This window comes from Babylonia areolata, chromosome 30 (genome assembly GCF_041734735.1).
Source record: "Babylonia areolata isolate BAREFJ2019XMU chromosome 30, ASM4173473v1, whole genome shotgun sequence".
NCBI classification, from domain to species: Eukaryota; Metazoa; Mollusca; class Gastropoda; order Neogastropoda; family Buccinidae; genus Babylonia; species Babylonia areolata.
This window is the reverse complement of record NC_134905.1, coordinates 25246689-25266302: the sequence shown is the minus strand read 5'-3', so window position 1 is coordinate 25266302 and position 19614 is coordinate 25246689. Positions and strand designations below refer to the sequence as shown.

The 19614-nt window shown below is 45.4% G+C and overlaps 2 protein-coding genes across 4 annotated transcripts in view; both read right to left on the bottom strand.

Moving 5' to 3' along the window:
* Positions 1-29: 29 nt before the first annotated feature.
* Positions 30-10148, bottom strand: LOC143275619 (uncharacterized). 2 transcript variants are annotated; one of them, XM_076579863.1, is made up of 5 exons: positions 9982-10148; positions 7885-8200; positions 6194-6333; positions 4015-4399; positions 30-1447 (listed from the first exon to the last, which is right to left on the bottom strand). In XM_076579863.1, exons 1-5 carry the CDS (start codon positions 10013-10015, stop codon positions 1180-1182), a joined length of 1143 nt encoding a protein of 380 aa, XP_076435978.1. In that variant the 5' UTR covers positions 10016-10148; the 3' UTR covers positions 30-1179. The 2 variants fall into 2 exon arrangements, with proteins under 2 accessions (XP_076435978.1, XP_076435977.1); XM_076579862.1 differs by having other exon boundaries at positions 7885-8206; positions 9982-10145.
* A 5798-nt stretch (positions 10149-15946) lies between these two features.
* The window catches only part of LOC143275613 (uncharacterized), a 67484-nt gene continuing 63816 nt past the window's right edge, over positions 15947-19614 (bottom strand). For both annotated transcript variants that reach the window (XM_076579852.1, XM_076579853.1), the window contains exons 30-31: positions 18212-18463; positions 15947-16265 (exon numbers count right to left, since the gene is read on the bottom strand). In XM_076579852.1, the coding sequence (XP_076435967.1) occupies positions 16084-16265; positions 18212-18463 (434 nt within the window). In that variant the 3' untranslated portion in view covers positions 15947-16083. The remainder of the gene's footprint in view (positions 16266-18211; positions 18464-19614) is intronic.

Genomic DNA, 19614 nt, shown 5'->3' with positions numbered 1-19614 from the left:
TATGAGGCCGAAACGGACCTCATTCATAACCATCAACATGGGCCCCCAAGTGATTTTTTTTTTTTCAACACACCTATACTTAGTGGCTTAGTCATAAGTTCTTGCCTAACTCCAAAAGCTCCACTAAGAATTCCCATCAAAATCTTGTGGCTCCACTAAGAATTCCCATCAGAATCTTATGGCTCCACTGAGAATTCCCATCAGAATCTTGTGGCTCCACTAAGAATTCCCATCAGAATCTTATGGCTCCACTAAGAATTCCCATCAAAATCTTATGGCTCCACTAAGAATTCCCATCAGAATCTTATGGCTCCACTAAGAATTCCCATCAGAATCTTGTGGCTCCACTAAGAATTCCCATCAGAATCTTATGGCTCCACTAAGAATTCCCATCAAAATCTTGTTGCTCCACTTCCCATCAAAATCTTGTGGCTCCACAAAGAATTCCCATCAAAATCTTATGGTACAGGATTGTCTGTCTTTACTCTTCCAAAAACAAAGAAATGTGTTCTGAAATTTTGTATCCTGTTAATACAGTTAAATGGAGGAGGTTATAATAACAGTGCTGAAAGTGACATTTCTTCTTTTTTCTTTCTTAACAAAAAAACCCAAAAAATTTGTAATTGGAATAGGGAAGAAGAATTCCTCTCTTGCCTTTGCACCGTAAAGAATGCAAATAACTCATTAAAAAAAAAAAAACCAAACAAAAAAAACCCAACCCCAAACCCCGAAGACTTTACAAATCCTCATGTTTACTTCTTTTTTTAAAATGACGACATTTTGAATTTGAAGCTTCAAGTGATAACAACAACAAAACTACACCCCACCCCTTTTTGATATTTATTTATGTTTTGTTTTGTTTTTTTACTCATACCATAAGTATAAGAAAAAAAAAGATGCCCCCTTACCTCCCCTATCCTCCACGCTCCCGTCACCCCCACCTCGCAAAAAAAAAAGAAAAGAAAAAAGAAAGATTTTATTAAGGGGTGAAAGAAAGCCCTTTACCAGAGACTGCACCATCAGGACAAAAAAATAAAATAAAATAAAATTCGTGTAGCAGTATTTATCAACAGCAGAACGTGGATATGCATGTATATATATATATTTATATATATAAACATCAACTTTTTTTTTTCTTCTTCTTCTCATCGTTTTGTTTCGGGTCAGTTCAGTTCATCGTCAAAACCTGGCAGTCAGCATGCTCCACAGAGCCAGCAGCAGTCCCACCAGCCAGGGCACCTGAGGGGACAGGCGGCAGGCGGCGCCACAGTGGTCGCCATGGCAATCGGACACCTGCTTGAGCACCTGCGCTTCTTCCCACTGGGTCATATTGGCCCGGCAGGTCGTGTCGGACATGTTGAGCATGAAGTCGTGCATGATCTGAGCCGTGGGGCCGTGACAGGCAGACACTGAATCCTTCACACACTCCAGCATCACGTACTTGAAGCTGGGTTGGCACACAGAGAGAGAGACATACACACGCACGCACACGCACGTGCACACACACACACACGCACGCACGCACACACACTTGACTTGACTTGCAAGTTGTTGAGGTCTTGTAACAGGCCTGTTCACGTTCCAAGCTAACAAATTAAACTTTGCATGCGTGGCTACACACACGCAAACACCGGCACACAAACACACGCATGCACAAATACACAACTAAACACACACACACACACACAGAGTTATATGTGTAAGTCAATACATTATGTTAATACACGTGGAAAGTGGTTGTGACTGTCAACAAGAAGAGGAAAATTCCCAACTAATACTAGAAATTACACATGTTGAGATTTGTTTTAACACTCAAAACGTTTCATTGGCTCTTGAACGCGGGTAGCATCAACACAAACAGCTGTGGTTAAAAAAATAAAATAATGAAAGAAAAATAAACAAACAAAAAACACACACCCCCCCCAAAATTTTTTTTTTTTTAAACACAAAAAAATCACAACCCCACCCCCCCCAAACCCGGCAATATCCACATTCCTTGTAAAAATTGTAAATTAGTCAATAACATTGTGATATATAATCTACATTTCTTCACCTTTCGAATGACATATAGGCCAGTCAAAGAGTGGAGGGGAAGAAATGTGGAGTATATGTTACAACTTTTGAAACGGAAGAGTACAGTGGAAGAAAAGTGGATATTGAAGAAGAAAGAAAAGAAAAAAAACTATAGATATATATACCCATGTACATGTAAATAACTACACGTGGGGAAAAAAAAAAAAATCTCTTCCAACACAAACAGAACCTGCCAGAAACCATTTCAAAGACGTGACGACTCGTCCGACAACCGACCTGTCAGACTCAGTTGTGTCGTTCTACCCTATCAGATGACACCACCTCAGAATTCTCACGGCCAAGTCATGTGTCAACGAGCTGGCCGCTGGACTGTCTGTACTGAGATTCGTGCCTGGCTTCATTGACTGGTGACCAGTGACTTCCTTGATTGCCAGCTCATTTGTGTAGTTCTACCCTATCAGATGACACCACCTCAGAATTCTTACGGCCAAGTCATGTGTCAACGAGCTGGACGCTGGACTGTCTGTACTGAGATTCGTGCCTGGCTTCATTGACTGGTGACCAGTCACTTCCTTGACTGCCAGTGACGAGTGCGGTGGCCGAAGTGGTTACAGCACTCAGTGGATTTTTGCAGAGTGTCCTGAGCTCTTCTTCTTCTGCGTTCGTGGGCTGCAACTCCCACGTTCACTCGTATATGTACACGAGTGGGCTTTTACGTGTATGACCGTTTTTACTCCGCCATATAGGCAGCCATACTCCGTTTTCAGGAGTGTGCATGCTGGGTATGTTCTTGTTTCCATAACCCACCGAACACTGACATGGATTACAGGATCTTTAACGTGCGTATTTGATCTTCTGCTTGCATATACACACGAAGGGGGTTCAGGCACTGACAGGTCTGCACATATGTTGACCTGGGAGATCAGAAAAATCTCCACCCTTTACCCACCAGGCGCCGTTACCGAGATTCGAACCCGGGACCCTCAGATTGAAAGTCCAACGCTTTAACCACTCGGCTATTGCGCCCGTCACCTGTCCTGAGCTCGATCCCCGGTCCGGGCGCACTGCTTGAACTGGTAGGATAAGAGTGGAGATTTTTCGCGGAATCTCCCAGGTCAACATGTACAGACCTCTGCATCAGAGTGCCTCAACCCCCTTCGTGTCATGGTATATGCAAGCAGAAGATCAAATACGCACGTTAAAGATCCTGTAATCCATGTCAGTGTTCGGTGAGGTATGGAAACAATAACATACCCAGCATGCACACACTGACACCCGTAAACGGAGTATGACTGCCTGCATGGCGGAATAAAAACGATCATACACGTAAAAAGCCCACTCGTACATACATATATCAGTGCACGTGGGAATAGCAACCCACCAACCGCGAGTGAAGACCCCCATGATCACCCCCTGAAAATGGACTATGGCTGCCTAAATAGCAGAATAAAAACGATCATATACGTAAATGCTAATTCGTACATATTTGTATTTGTATTTCTTTTTATCAAAACAGATTTCTCTGTGTGAAATTCGGGCTGCTCTCCCCAGGGAGAGCACGTCGCTACACTACAGCGCCACCCTTTTTTTTTTTTTGTATTTTTTCCTGCGTGCGGTTTTACTTGCTTTTCCTATCGAAGTGGATTTTTCTACAGAATTTGCCAGGAACAATCCTTTTGTTGCCGTGGGTTCTTTTACGTGCGCTAAGTGCATGCTGCACACAGGACCTCGGTTTATCGTCTCATCCGAATGACTAACGTCCAGACCACCACTCAAGGTCTAGTGGAGGGGGAGAATATATCGGCGGCTGAGCCGTGATTCGAACCTGCGCACTCAGATTCTCTCGTTTCCTAGGCGGACGCGTTACCTCTTGGCCATCACTCCACATCAGTGTACGTGGGAATAGCTACCCACCAACCCCCAGTGAAGACCTGCCTGCCCAAGAACTGAACCATTTCCACACACATGACGACAACTCACCGACAGTATAACTGTGCTCTTTTGGAGTTCTCCATGGTATCGTTGCCACCACCACGTTGACGCTGCCACCGTCCTGAATCTCCCTTCCACCCTGCAGTACCATTGCCAGCGCCAGCAGCCGTGCTGTTCCTACTGGGATAGCGCGGCCACTGCGGGCGGCGGCTGTGTCCTTTGGAGGACGAGGAGGAGGTACCGTCCCTGTCCCCGCCGCCAGTGGCGTTCTTCCGATAGGCGCCGTGTGCGTGGTCACTGGCGCCGTGCCCCGGGGAGCGGGAGTGGTGCCTGTGGCCCATGTGGTCAAAGTCCTCCTTCATCTGCTTGAAGGCCCACGACTTGCAGGGCCCCATGGACTCCCAGTGGGTGTGCAGGCACACCGAGTCCATCTCTTCCCATGGACCCCGCGAGGACAGAGCCAGGCACAACGTTTCACTTTCAACAGACAGTTTCTACAGCACGGGCTTCATCGACGACTGCATTCGGATAAATCTATCATTATGACAGTCAGTCGTGTCCGAATATGACCACCATATATATAACATTACTGATATGATACCATCGACGGCAGGATATATATACCTTATATTTATTCTAAAAGCAACTGCACAATATTAGGTACCTTATAATCATTCAAAAAGCTACTGCAGAATATTAGATTTATGGTAGTCTGTCGTTTTCGACTATGACCATCAGAACAGCAGAGGAGGTAACTGCTGTCCCGACTATCTGAGCTAGAATTTGATTATAGTGGAGAGTGTCTTGCCCAAGTTACAGCCCCACTCTCTCGGCCAAGAGGGTTTTAAGACAGTCGGCGTTGGGATGGTTCCCAAAGGCCAACTAGCCCCCAGTTAAGGCTGCAGCACAAACAGCCAGCGCAGTCTTGCCTCCAGGTTTGCGAGTCATAGTCCTTCACAAAAGACTAAACTGTAAATGATTTCCCATTGCAATAGAGAAACCATTGATCATACAGCTCTCACTTTGCTGTTGGCCCAAATAGATGCCACACCCCTCCTGCTCAGCAGATGCCTGACAGCAGCAATAACCCCATGCACCATTCAGGCCTTGAGTGCATGCATGTACATTTGTGTGTGCCTGTCAGAATGGATTTTTTTTCTTAGGAATTTTGTCACAGGACAACACTTTTGTTGCCATGTTTTGGTTTTTTTTCTTTAGTGCCCCAAGTACATGCTGCAAACGGGACCTCGGTTTATCGTCTCATCCGAATGACTAGACACTGAGTCTGATTTTCCAGTCAGTCAAACTTGGGGAGAGAGGGCGAGAGTCGGGGAACGAACCCACACCCTCACGGACACTGTGTATCAAGTTGACAGAAGAGCGTCGTAACCATTCTGCCACCTCCCCCCTACATTGGGTATTCGTTTTATCTTATTTTGTTTGGATACCATATCTTATCATGGATATTCTTCTTCTTCTTCTTCTTCTTCGCAGCAGCAGCAGCAGCTGTTGCAGTACGACAATACTATCACCAGCAGAAATGTTCTATCGGCCACCATGCCAGTAAAAAATAAATATAAAAAAAAAGAGAGAAGAAAACTGTAAAAGATTTCCAAACGGGCGGGTTACATGACAGAGACTATAAGGTGCAAGTTTGATTCGCCGAATACCGTTTCGCCAATATATGTATGTATGTATGTATATACATATATGTATAATTATGTACTGTGGGTAGTCGGAGACAGACAAGGCGCACTGAGAACGAGATAAAGGCAACTGGATGGACATCAGCCCGACTGAAGAGGACAACCCAGAATCGATACAGTCTGTTGGCGGGTTCACTTGTGGCTCAGCGCTCTTCAACTCAGCGCTCTTCAACAAGTTCCAAAGAATAAGTCATGTGAATGTTTCTGAGCAATACATGTGGCAGAAAGGGGAAGGAGGGATATGTCTTCACCCACTAATTTCGCAAACTGGTCTTGAACTGACTCAAGTCAAGTTCCAAAGAATAAGTCATGTGAATGTTTCTGAGCATTACATGTGGCAGAAAGGGGAAGGAGGGATATGTCTTCACCCACTAATTTCGCAAACTGGTCTTGAACTGACTCAAGTTCAAAAGAAGAAGTTACGTGAACGTTTTTGAGCAATACATGTGGCAGAAAGGCGAATAAAGGGGCATCTTTTAATCCACTGATTTCGCAAAACTGGTCTTGAACGGACAGCATACCTGACATCCTTGAACAGATGATGGTCAGCCCCTTGGCCATCCTGTCGTACTTCCCACTCATGCGGTCAGACAGGTCCGGGCATTTGGCCTTGACCGATCTCCCCAGACAGTTCATGGCCTCCACAAACTGGTCCTTGTACCTGGTCACAGTCACCAGTAGATTAGTCTCTCTCTCTCTCTCTCTCTCTCTCTCACACACGCACACACACACACATCCACCCATGTACATACACACACCCCCATACACACACACACACACACACACAACTCTAATGGTATGTCAATTGTAATTGTTTTCTTCTTTCGTGTGAAGCGTCCTGACCTTGTGTAGTGAAAGGGTGCAACACAGATGTGTAGTATTATTTGTTATTATTGTTGTCTGTCATTATTATTATTACTGTCATTATTATCATCATCATCATCATGAATGTTATTATGCACTTTTGTGTATGTGTTGTTTCATGTAAGGCGCTTTGAGCCCATTACATTGGAGGTTTGCGCCGTGTAAGTACTATCTATTATCATCATCATTGATATTATGGTTATTACCATTATCATAATCATTATTATTACGATCATCACTATCATTTCCACCACCATCACCCACGCCAGCACACCACTCACAGACAGAGCTGCTTAGGGTCCTGCTGGATCTCATCATCATCATTATCATCATCAACAGCAGCAGCAGCATCAACCACGGCAGCACACTACTCACAGAGCTGCTTAGGGTCCTGCTGGATCTCATCATCATCATTATCATCAACAGCAGCAGCAGCAGCAGCATCAACCACGGCAGCACACAACTCACAGTCACAGCTACTTACGGTCCTGCTGGATCTCATCATCATCATCATTATCATCATCATCAGCAGCAGCAGCAGTAGCAGCAGCATTATCATCCACGGCAGCACTCTCACAGACACAATATATCATTTTATTTACCTATGTGCTAGCTGAACCGGTAGCGTAAGCAGTACTGACTTGGAAGTTGTGAACCATGTGAAAGGAGAGAGTTACCACTCTTTACTGTTTGATAATCATTTCATCTCCTGGCCTCATTTTTTGTGTGTTAATTTCCAGTTGAAAAACCATCGAGGCAACCATGTGTTTGTTCTGTATTGTACATGTGTTTTGTGTGGCTTGTTCAGGATTAAAGAGGCTATGCCAGTCTTGAATAAAAGCTACTTTGTGTTTGCACATTTCTTCTGTCTTTGCTGCTGTGTGCACATGTCAAATGGTCGGTATAAGGACAGACCCGGCGCTTTCTTTTCGAGGAAGTGTCTGGGTTTGTTCCAATGTACCTTTTATTTTACCTGTGTGCTAACTGAATCGGTAGCGTAAGCAGACACTGACTTCAATTGTGTACCTTGTGAAAGGAGAGAGTTACCTCTCTTTACTATTTGTTAATCATCGTCATCATCATCCACACCAGCATTCCACTCACAGACAGTGCTGCTTAGGGTCCTGCTCGATCATCATTATCATCATCATCAACAGCAGCAGCAGCATCAACCACACCAGCACACCACTCACAGACACAGCTGTTGAGGATCCTGCTCGATCTTGTCATCATCATCATTATCATCATCAGCAGCAGCAGCAGCAGCATTATCATCCACGGCAGCACTCTCACAGACACAATATATCATCACCATCATCATCATCAGCCACATCAGCACACCACTCACAGACAGAGCTGCTTAGGGTCCTGCTCGATCTTGGAGACCACAAAGTCTGTTGTGTCCATCCCCTGGGTGTCGTTGATGACGTAGGAGTCCAGCTCGGCCTGGGGCATGAACCACCTGAGCCAGGACTTTGGCTGGTGGGCCGAGTTGGGGAAGTTGGTGAAGCACCTGGATTTGGTACTGTTGTCCGGGAAGCACCTGTGCCAGACCCCGTGCCCGTGCCAAGATTTCCGCGTCTTCCCCTTGTCGCCACGGCTGCCGTTCTTACTGCCGCTGGGCCAGGCCGCTGCCTCCAGAACTACCTGGCTCAGGAGGGCCGCTGTGGCTGCCAGGTGTTGGTGTTGTGTGAGCATCAGTGAGGCAGGTGGGTCAGTGGAGGAGTTCAGTGCACGGTGGGAGGTTGTCAAACACTACAAGTACTTCAGACTGTTATTACTACGTCCTCATAAAACAAGGAAACTATTTTCCTTGCGAGCAACACTGACCACAGACCAGGCTAAGATATTCACATTGTCTGCTTACTATAAAAGTGGTCACCTTGACACAGTTTCAGTTTCTCAAGGATGCGTCACTGCGTTCGGACAAATCCATACACGCTACACCACATCTGCTGGGCAGATGCCTGGACAGCAGCATAACCCAACGCCTTGAGTGCATGCTTATATATTCGTGTACCTATCAGAGTGGATTTCGTTTCACATGATTTTTTTTTCCACAGGACAACACTCTCGTTGCCATGGGTTCTTTTTTACTGTGCCAAGTGCGTACTGCATACAGGACTTCGGTTTATCGTCTCAACCGAAAGACCAGACGCCCAGTTTGATTTTCCAGTCAAACATGGGAGAAATGGGAGACTCGAGCAGGATTCGAACCCACACCCTCACGGACCCTCTGTATTGGCAGCTGAGCGTCTTAACCATTCTGCCACCTTCCTCCTTACATGTGTGACAGGGCAGATGTATGTTCAGTGCATGGTGGAAGGTCCGTTCGTGAGCAACTACCAGTACTTTAGACTTTTATTACGTCCTCATGAAATAAGGAAACTATTTATCCTTGCCAGAGAATCAGTACAAAATAAAAATGAGCAAGAAGACATACCCGCAAGTGCCCCCTCCCCTACCTCCCAAAAAAGATTTCCTTGCAAGCATTGATTATATTAAATACAAGCAAGAAGACATACCCGCACGTGCTCCCTCCCACACCCCAACCCCCACCTCCATGTGCAAAGCGCCATTGCACCGAGTGACCTCTTGAATAAACACTTACTACCAAAAGAAAATGTAACTGAAGTTCAAATGACAAAAAAATGGAACACGCTAAAAAACCTACTGACATACATACGAAACAATTCACGTGCATGCACATTCACAGACACAAACATGTTCACTGCTACAGAGTGATAGAGAGAGAGAGAGAGAGAAAGAGGGGGAGGAGTGGGGGAGGGGGATGGGCATTAACCACCCGCATAGACAGGTCAACATATGTGCAGACCTGCTAGTCCCTGAACCCCCTTCGTGTGTATATGCACGCAGAAGATCAAATACGCACGTTAAAGAGCCTGCAATCCATGTCAGCGTTCGGTGGGTTATGGCTACCTTCATGGCGGGGTAAAAACGGTCATACACGTAAAAGCCCACTCGTGTACATACGAGTGAACGTTGGAGTTGCAGCCCACGAAGGAAGCAGAAGAATAAAGAGAAGAAAGGAAGAAGAAAGAATGACAAGACTTGTTAAAAATAAATTAAAAAACAACAACAACAAACAAACAACAAAAAACCGTAAAAAATAAAGAAGAATGAAGACGAAGACTTCAGTTCAGTTCAGTTCCTCAAAGAGGCGTCACTGCCTTTGTACAAACATTACCATATTATATATGCTACAACACATTTGCTGAACAGATGCCTGACTAGCAGCATAACCCAACACGTACGCTTAGTCAGGGCTTGGGAGGGGGGGGGGGATACAACTAATACAATAACACAAAATAAAACAAGATACATAACTAGTTTAAAAATAGTTTAAACAAATGAAAAAAAGGTAAGTAAATAAAATGAAAGACGAAAAAAAAAAAAAATTCAAATTTAATTCCGACATACATACCAGCCAACACGACGAGGGAACCATATTTGCCCATGATTTCAGTTCAAACCCACTCCAAAAGTGACCAGAATTAATCAGTCTCCTGCAAGTTATGTAGACCCCAAACCTCAACCAACCTGACCTCTAACCATTGTCTGTGTCGGTATCTGTCCTTTTTTTGTTAGCTGGAGTATGTTCGACAACGTTTTCCCCCAAACCCGATCTCTTGATGACATGTTCGCGCGACTCTACAGCGCAGATAATTATGCCGACCTGTTTTCATAGACTTAACAGACAGGTAAGGTGTAAATAATTATGAAGATTATTTTTCTCTCTCCAAAAAAACAGTAGGTGTAAATGTTAGTGGCTCGGTAAGATTTTTGCGTTGCTGGTAACGAGTGAACTACACCTTTCATTAGCGAGGTGTCGCAATAAGACAAGGTATGTGATTACCTGGAGTCACGTGAGAAGTTTTGAGTAGTGCCAGAGGTGTCACATGTGTCTGATGTTAGCTGCAGAGGAAGAGAAGGGAGGGTGGGGGTGGGGTGGGGGGTGGGGGCAGCTCAGCTGGGTGGGTCATGCAGTTTCCGATCGAATCGTCCTTTACGTTGAACTGTCTTTGTCTTTCTCACGGTGCTTCGGTCCCATACGGCAAAGCGTAAATAGGACGGGCGCGACAGCTGAGTGGCTACAGCGCTGGACTTTCAACCTGAGGATCCCGGGTTCGAATCTCGGTAACAGCGCCTGGTGGGTAAAGGGTGGAGATTTTTCCTATCTCCCAGGTCAACATATGTGCAAACTTGCTAGTGCCTGAACCCCTTTCGTGTGTATACCCAAGCAGAAGATCAAATACGCACGTTTAAGATCCTGTGATCCATGTCAGTGTTTGGTGGGTTATTGAAACAAGAACATACCAAGCATGCACACCCCCGAAAACGGAGTATGGCTGCCTACAAGGCGGGGTAAAAACGGTCATACAAGTACATACGTGTACATACGAGTGAACGTGGGACTGGGAGTCGCAGCTCACAAAGATGAAGAATCCTTTTCACAGTGCCTGGTGAGTAATGGGCGGAGATATTTCCGATATCCCAGGTCAACAGACGTATAGACCTGTTAGTGTCTGAACACACTTCGTGTGCATATACATGCAGATGATCATAATTCGCAAGTTAAAGGCCCCCGTAATCCATCCCCGAAAATGGTGAGTATGACTGCCTATATGGCAGGTGTAAAAACAGCCATGCACGTGAGAACCCACTCATGCATACAAGTGAACGTGGGGATCGGAGCCCACGAAGAAAGGCGAGAAAAATAGAAGGGAGGATGGATTGGCCTTGCTGGAGATGCGAACAAGCCAGTGGACTGCGCACTATCTCCCCTATCAGTTAACAGAACATCCCTCAGTAGTCCAGTTGAACTGCGCCCAACAGCAACCTCCCACAACACGACAGTTTCATCAACATACTGATGTTGGTCGTCAAGTGGAAGAAGAAGAAGAAGAAGAAGAAGAGGAAAAAGGGATCAAGGACCCATCATGACAGCTTGCGTTCTGACCAGCACATACACTGACCTAGATTCTTGTTTCTTGGGTTTCAATTTGTTTTTGTTTTTTTTTGTTTTTTTAACTTGAGATTGCAGCAGTCTGTTGAAAAGGTGTGGTGAAGTCACTGGAGTACCTGTTTACTGACAGCAGAAGTAATGATCATATGAAGTGTCGCTTTGTCTGCAAAAAGACAAAAAGCACTATGTCGTGACAAGCAGCAGATTGACAATATCCTCAGCAAACACCACAGTGAGCAGGGGCAACCTGTACAGATTGGCTAATCTTCCTCTCTTGTGTTTCAGTATCCTCTGCAAACAGCACAGTGAGCAGGGACAACCTGTACAGTGAGCAGGGACAACAGTGAGCAGGGACAACCTGTACAGTGAGCAGGGACAACCTGTACAGTGAGCAGGGACAACCTGTACAGACTGGCTAATCTTCCTCTCTTCAGTTTCAGTTTGTCAAGGAGGCGTCACTGCGTTCGGACAAATCCATAGACGCTACACTACATCTGCTAGGCAAATGCCTGACCAGCAGCTTAACCCAACATGCTTGTCAGGCCTTGAGTGCAAGCTTATAGACATGTGTACCTATCAGAGTGGATTTCTTTATTTAAAATATTTTTTGCCAGAAGACAACTCTCGTTGCCATTTCAGTGCACAAAGTACCTGCTGCACCTCAGACCTCGGTTTATTTGTATTTGTATTTTGTATTTGAATTTCTCATTTTATCACAACACTAACATAATTTTCTGTGTGAAATTCGGGCTGCTTTCCCCAGGGACAGCGCGTCGCTACACTACAGCGCCACCCATTTTTTTGGTATTTTTTCCTGCGTGCAGTTTTATTTGTTTTTCATATCAAAGTGGATTTTTCTACAGAATTTTGCCAGGAACAATGCTTTTGTTGCCGTGGGTTCTTTTATGAGCGCTAAGTGCATGCTGCACACAGACCTCAATTTATCGTCTCATCCGAATCACTAGCGTCCAGACCACCACTCAAGGTCCAGTGGAGGTGGAGAATATATCGGCGGCTGAGCCGTGATTCGAACCAGCGCGCTCAGATTCTCTTTGCTTCCTAGGCGGACGCGTTACCTCTAGGCCATCACTCCACATTGTCTCATCCCAAAGACTAGACGCACAGTTTGATTTTCCAGTCAAACTTGGGAGAAAGGGCTAGAGCAGGATTCGAACCCACACCCCCTCACAGACTCTCTGCACTGGAAGCTGAGCATCTTCACCATTCTGCCACCTTCCTCCTGGTTACTCTGAGATCCCAGCAAAGTGGGAACAATGTTCCCAGAGCATCTGACTCACTACAAGACACCAGGTGAGTATTGCTTCATGTGGGACAGGAGCCATAGAATACAGAGTGGACACCAAGTCCAGCACAGAGGAGCTGTTCAAGAAGAGTTTGTACAGCATGATCCTACCGTTGCTGGGGATTTTCACTGGTCTGTGGACCTAGAACTGGAAAGGCCTGCTTCACACATGGGAATATCAACTTTGGCAAGAATCCTATCTGGTATCTTGAAGCACAGGATCTTTACGTGCGACGTGCTTCACACAGGGGAATATCAACTTTGGCAAGAATCCTATCTGGTATCTTGAAGCACAGGATCTTTACGTGCGACCTGCTTCACACAGGGGAATATCAACTTTGGCAAGAATCCTATCTGGTATCTTGAAGCACAGAATCTTTACGTGCGACGTGCTTCACACAGGGGAATACCAACTTTGGCAAGAATCCTATCTGGTATATTGAAGCACAGAATCTTTACGTGCGACCTGCTGCACACAGGGGAACATCAACTTTGGCAAGAATCCTATCTGGTATATTGAAGCACAGGATCTTTACGTGCGACCTGCTGCACACAGGGGAACATCAACTTTGGCAAGAATCCTATCTGGTATATTGAAGCACAGAATCTTTACGTGCGACGTGCTCCACACAGGGGAATATCAACTTTGGCAAGAATCCCATCTGGTATCTTGAAGCACAGAATCTTTACGTGCGACGTGCTTCACACAGGGGAATATCAACTTTGGCAAGAATCCTATCTGGTATATTGAAGCACAGAATCTTTACGTGCGACGTGCTGCACACAGGGGAATATCAACTTTGGCAAGAATCCTATCTGGTATCTTGAAGCACAGAATCTTTACGTGCGACCTGCTGCACACAGGGGAATATCAACTTTGGCAAGAATCCTATCTGGTATCTTGAAGCACAGAATCTTTACGTGCGACTTGCTCCACACAGGGGAATATCAACTTTGGCAAAAATCCTATCTGGTATATTGAAGCACAGGATCTTTACGTGCGACGTGCTTCACACAGGGGAATATCAACTTTGGCAAGAATCCTATCTGGTATCTTGAAGCACAGAATCTTTACGTGCGACTTGCTCCACACAGGGGAATATCAACTTTGGCAAGAATCCTATCTGGTATCTTGAAGCACAGAATCTTTACGTGCGACTTGCTCCACACAGGGGAATATCAACTTTGGCAAGAATCCTATCTGGTATCTTGAAGCACAGAATCTTTTCTCTTTTCGTGCATCTCCTTCAGGTCTGCACAGTTTGATTGCAGAGATGGAACATGTTGCCTGCAATTACTGAATCATAATTTCACTATACCCAGCAAGTCTTCTTTTGTGTGGGGATTACCTGTTCAAAGATTATCAAACACTATGACATAAAAACAGAATACTTTATTAAATGAAAACACATGTACATAATACACAACAAGCAATCACACATGCTGAACTATAATTCAATGTGAGAGGACAAAAGTAAATTTTGAGGATTCCAACCATCCTATGGCATGTTAAAATGTATAAAATTTTAATAAATGACATGTGTCACATGCAAATAAATTTAGAACACATTCTTTTCACCAGTCACTGTACATATGAAGCATCACAGCAATTGTATACAATCTAAACATTGTCTTTTTCACTGACTATCAAACATATTCACCATAGCATTAATTCACATTGTACAGAAAGTTGTGAAAATTAAATAAATAAAAAATAAACATAATATATACAATTCTCAACTAGACCCGTCCCCTCTAATTCCTTTCCAGTCTGCAGACAATAAAAATTCAAGTCTGAAATCAGATGTTTATATTTTACACATATATTTTGAAACAGTTTCAATACCACCACATCCTTATATTCAGACAAAATAAAAAGTACAAAAAACCAAAAAGAAAACATCTAAAATCAATGAGAAAACAGATTCATATCACAAATATCATGCCTTCAACACAAAGTGAAAAAGACTGAAAGAGACAGAGCAATATTTCACTGCACTTCTTCAACTCCTCAGAGTAAACTAATGAAAATATCACTTCCTTATCAATGTGATCAGACACAGCAGCATTACAAGAGACCAAAAACATGACACCTAAAACAAGAAAAGTGTGAAAGACAAGAACAAGGAGGAGGCTGTGCCCTCATGGCTTGGTGCACTGCACTTTGTGCTGGTGATGGAGGTGCCCTCATCGCTTGGTGCACTGCACTTTGCACTGGTGATGGAGGTGCTCTCATCGCTTGGTGCACTGCACTTTGCACTGGTGATGGAGGTGTCCTCATGGCTTGGTGCACTGCACTTTGCACTGGTGATGGAGGTGTCCTCATGGCTTGGTGCACTGCACTTTGTGCTGGTGATGGAGGTGTCCTCATCGCTTGGTGCACTGCACTTTGCACTGGGGACAAGGCGGTGCCCTCATGGCTTGGTGCACTGGTGATGGAGGTGCTCTCATCGCTTGGTGCACTGCACTTTGCACTGGGGACAAGGCGGTGCCCTCATGGCTTGGTGCACTGGTGATGGAGGTGCTCTCATCGCTTGGTGCACTGCACTTTGTGCTGGTGATGGAGGTGTCCTCATGGCTTGGTGCACTGCACTTTGCACTGGTGATGGAGGTGTCCTCATCGCTTGGTGCACTGCACTTTGCACTGGGGACAAGGCGGTGCCCTCATGGCTTGGTGCACTGGTGATGGAGGTGCTCTCATCGCTTGGTGCACTGCACTTTGCACTGGTGATGGAGGTGTCCTCATGGCTTGGTGCACTGCACTTTGCACTGGTGATGGAGGTGCCCTCATCGCTTGGTGCACTGCACTTTGCACTGGTGATGGAGGTGTCCTCATCGCTTGGTGCACTGCACTTTGCACTGGGGACAAGGCGGTGCCCTCATGGCTTGGTGCACTGGTGATGGAGGTGCTCTCATCGCTTGGTGCACTGCACTTTGCACTGGTGATGGAGGTGCACTGCACTTTGCACTGGTAATGGAGGTGCCCTCATGGCTTGGTGCACTGGTGATGGAGGTGCTCTCATCGCTTGGTGCACTGCACTTTGCACTGGTGATGGAGGTGCTCTCATCGCTTGGTGCACTGCACTTTGCACTGGTGATGGAGGTGCACTGCACTTTGCACTGGTGACAAGGCGGTGCCCTCATGGCTTGGTGCACTGGTGATGGAGGTGCTCTCATCGCTTGGTGCAATGCACTTTGCACTGGTGACAAGGCGGTGCCCTCATGGCTTGGTGCACTGCACTTTGCGTTCACTGCCCTCACGGCTTGGTGCATTGCACTTTGCGCTGGTGACGCAGGAGGCAGGCCTTCCTGAAGAAGGCGATGCCACACTTCTGGCACTGGTGGGAGCGGACGCCGGAGTGGTGGTACTGGTGGACCTTCAGCATGTTCAGCTGCTGGAAGGCCGCGTTGCACTGGCTGCACACGTAGGGCTTCTCTCCTGCAACACACCATTGTATTGTGTTGTATGATATTATATCCTATCATATTTTTATATTGTATTGTATTGTATCATACTGTATTGTATTGTATTGTATTGCACTGTATTGTGTTGTATTGTATTACTCTTTTGTTACAACATATTTCTCTGTGTGGAATTCAGGCTGCTCTCCCAAGGGACAGCGTGTCACTACACTGAGAGCGCCGTCCTTAAAAAAAAAAAAAAAAAATTCCTGACTTCAATTTTATTTGTTTTCCTATCGAAGGGAATTTTTCTACAGAATTTTGCCAGGAACAACCCTTTCATTGCCGTGGGCCCTTTTACATGTGCTAAATGCATGCTGCACACAGGACCTCAGTTTATTGTCTCATCCAAATGACTAGCGTCCAGACCACCACTCAAGGTCTAGTGGAGGGGGAGAAAATACTGGCCATAACCGGTGTGATTCGAACCAGTGCGCTCAGATTCTCTCGCTTCCTAGGCAGACACGTTACCTCTAGGCCATTACTCCACTATAACACCTGCCCATCTCCCTCTGAACATGCTCAGAGATGCCAACCCCTGTTAAGTGTTTGCTGGAACAATCAGGATATTTGGTGGGAACATTTTGAATTTGGTAGGAGCATCCGGACTCCAAGCCACATTAGCAAACGTACATTTTATCTACAAGGCATACAAACACTTGGGCCAACCTGCAACTGGGTTAACTGCTACGATTAAGCCGAATGGTCCACTCAATGCTGTTTCAATGCAAAAAGGCATGCGATTAAATGAGCATCTTCATGTCAGACCAAGATTAGTAGTGACTGCCCTGGCCTCATAAATGATAGGTCTAGAGCGCCTGGGTAATGTTACGACAGGAAAGTATGTGACCATTCAATGTAGTCGAAAATGAACTCGTCAGAACAATTTTCATGTTGGCTTAACGTTTAACCTACTTCTCATCCATCTCAGGTTTAAAACTGAATCTAGACAAAACACAGATAATTTGGATTGGCTCTAAAAAAAAGAATCCAGGGTCAGGTATATGCCTGAACTTGACTCTGTGTGGAATACAAAGGAAATTTTCTTCCTGAAATTACGTTTAAGTAACATACTTACCGTGACCCACTAGTGCAGACTCCGGCAGGGGTCGGATTCCTGTCCTGTGCAAACTACTACCTGCCTATGCAGAGAAAACGAAAGTAGCTATGGCCGATAACCTCCCGGAGTAGGTTACTTTCCCTGTGTATCCCTGACTAGTGCCCTCTTTTTACGGTAGAATACAACCATTTTTATAGCACTTGGTGTTGTCTTCTCTACAACTGCAGATGGCATTGTCAAGATTAGCTACAATCATAAGCTGGATGAAATACAGCAGATATCTAGAACCTGGACAAGAAGAAACCCGACACCTTTTGGTAAAACAACAGATATCAAAAACACTGGCTGTACCAAAAATTACACATCTCTTCACTAACTTACCAGACCCTCGCATTTGGTTTTTAACAGAATTGAATAAATATATGTATAGAATTCTATGGAATGGAAAAGGGAGTACGTCATGGAAATCATATATCTGTTATCCTTGTGAAAAACGCGGTCTCAAGATGTTGAATGTGTACTCATTTCTATCATCTTTGAAATTAAGTCGGAACAAACTGCAATTGAGCGTAACAAACCACAGCAATATTGCAACAAGTGAGCATCTCTGTATGCTTACCGGTGTGCACTCACTGGTGGGGGAGAAAATACTGGCAACTGCCGGTGTGATTCAAACCAGTGCGCTCAGATTCTCTTGCTTTTTAGGTGGACGCGCTACCTCTAGGCCAATACTCCACTCACTGTTGTGCATTCACTGGTGGGGGAGAAAATACTGGTGACTGCCGGTGTGATTCCAACCAGTGCGCTCAGATTCACTCGCTTCCTATGCGGACACGTTACCTCTAACCCAACACTCCACTTACCGGTGTGCATCCGTTGGTGTCGGTTGCGGGCGGAGGAGGTTGTGAACTGGGCGGTGCAGTGGCCACACTTGTAGGGCCGCTCCCCGGTGTGGGTTCTCATGTGGGTCTCCAGGTTGCAGGCCCGACTGTAGGAGGTGCCACAGATGGGGCACAGGAAGGGCTTCTCCCCCGTGTGCTTCCGAAAGTGCTGGTCCAGTTCCGTCCTTGTCACGAAGGCCGAGTCGCACTCCGGGCAGGGGTAGGGGTACTCACCTGTTGTGGGGGTGGAGATGGTGAGTTAAATAAAACAGGGGTATGGGGTACTCACCTGATGTGTGGGTGGAGATAGTGAGTTAATAAAACAGGGGTAGGGGGTACTCACCTGATGTGTGGGTGGAGATGGTGAGTTAAACAAGGCATCGGTAGGAGTACTCACCTGTTGTGTGGATGGATATAGTGATTTTAACAAAGAAGGGGTAGGGATGTTCACCTGTGTGGATGGAGATGGTGAGCTGAGTTGATTCATCTTTTAAAATTATTTTTCTTTCCCTATTTATGTGTTATATTATTTTCTTTACTTATTGTTCTTTGGCTGAGTTGATTCATCTTTTAAAATTATTTTTCTTTCCCTATTTATGTGTTATATTATTTTCTTTACTTATTGTTCTTTGGATCTGTTTTTCTTTTCTTTTTTTTTCATTTATGCACCAGCTGGTCATGGTACAAAGTGAGCCATTAAATTCATTTTCTTTGTCACCTCCCAGTTTTCTTTTTTGTTTCTTCTTTTCAGAGAAGTAAGATAAAGGAATGAACACATTATTTTTGTGCATTTAAGTGTGCCAAACACAACTCCAAATATGAAATGAATGTTCAGAATGCCACAATTCAACCTGGAAAAATAAGACAGGTGTAAATTAGTGGCATTACTGCCTTTTGATCAAAGCCTTACTTACCTCTTCAAATGTTTCCAAGTGCTTTCCTGATCAAGGCATGAAGGTTGAAAGAGAGAAAGGCAAATCTGTGTACGTCTTGTCTTAATGGTTAAATTTGTGTTCGGCACGATTCTTTGTCGTCAGCAGTTATATGTTCCACTTTGTTTTGGTGTGGGTAGAGATGGGGAGTGTGGGGAGGGTGGGGAAGGCACTGACTGTCTCACCTGTGTGTGTGTAGAGGTGTGGGTAGAGATGGGGAGTGTGGGGAGGGAGGGGAAGGCACTGACTGTCTCACCTGTGTGTGTAGAGGTGTGGGTAGAGATGGGGAGTGTGGGGAGGGAGGAGAGGGCACTGACTGTCTCACCTGTGTGTGTGTAGAGGTGTGGGTAGAGATGGGGTGTGTGGGGAGGGAGGGGAAGGCACTGACTGTCTCACCTGTGTGTGTGTAGAGGTGTGGGTAGAGATGGGGAGTGTGGGGAGGGAGGGGAAGGC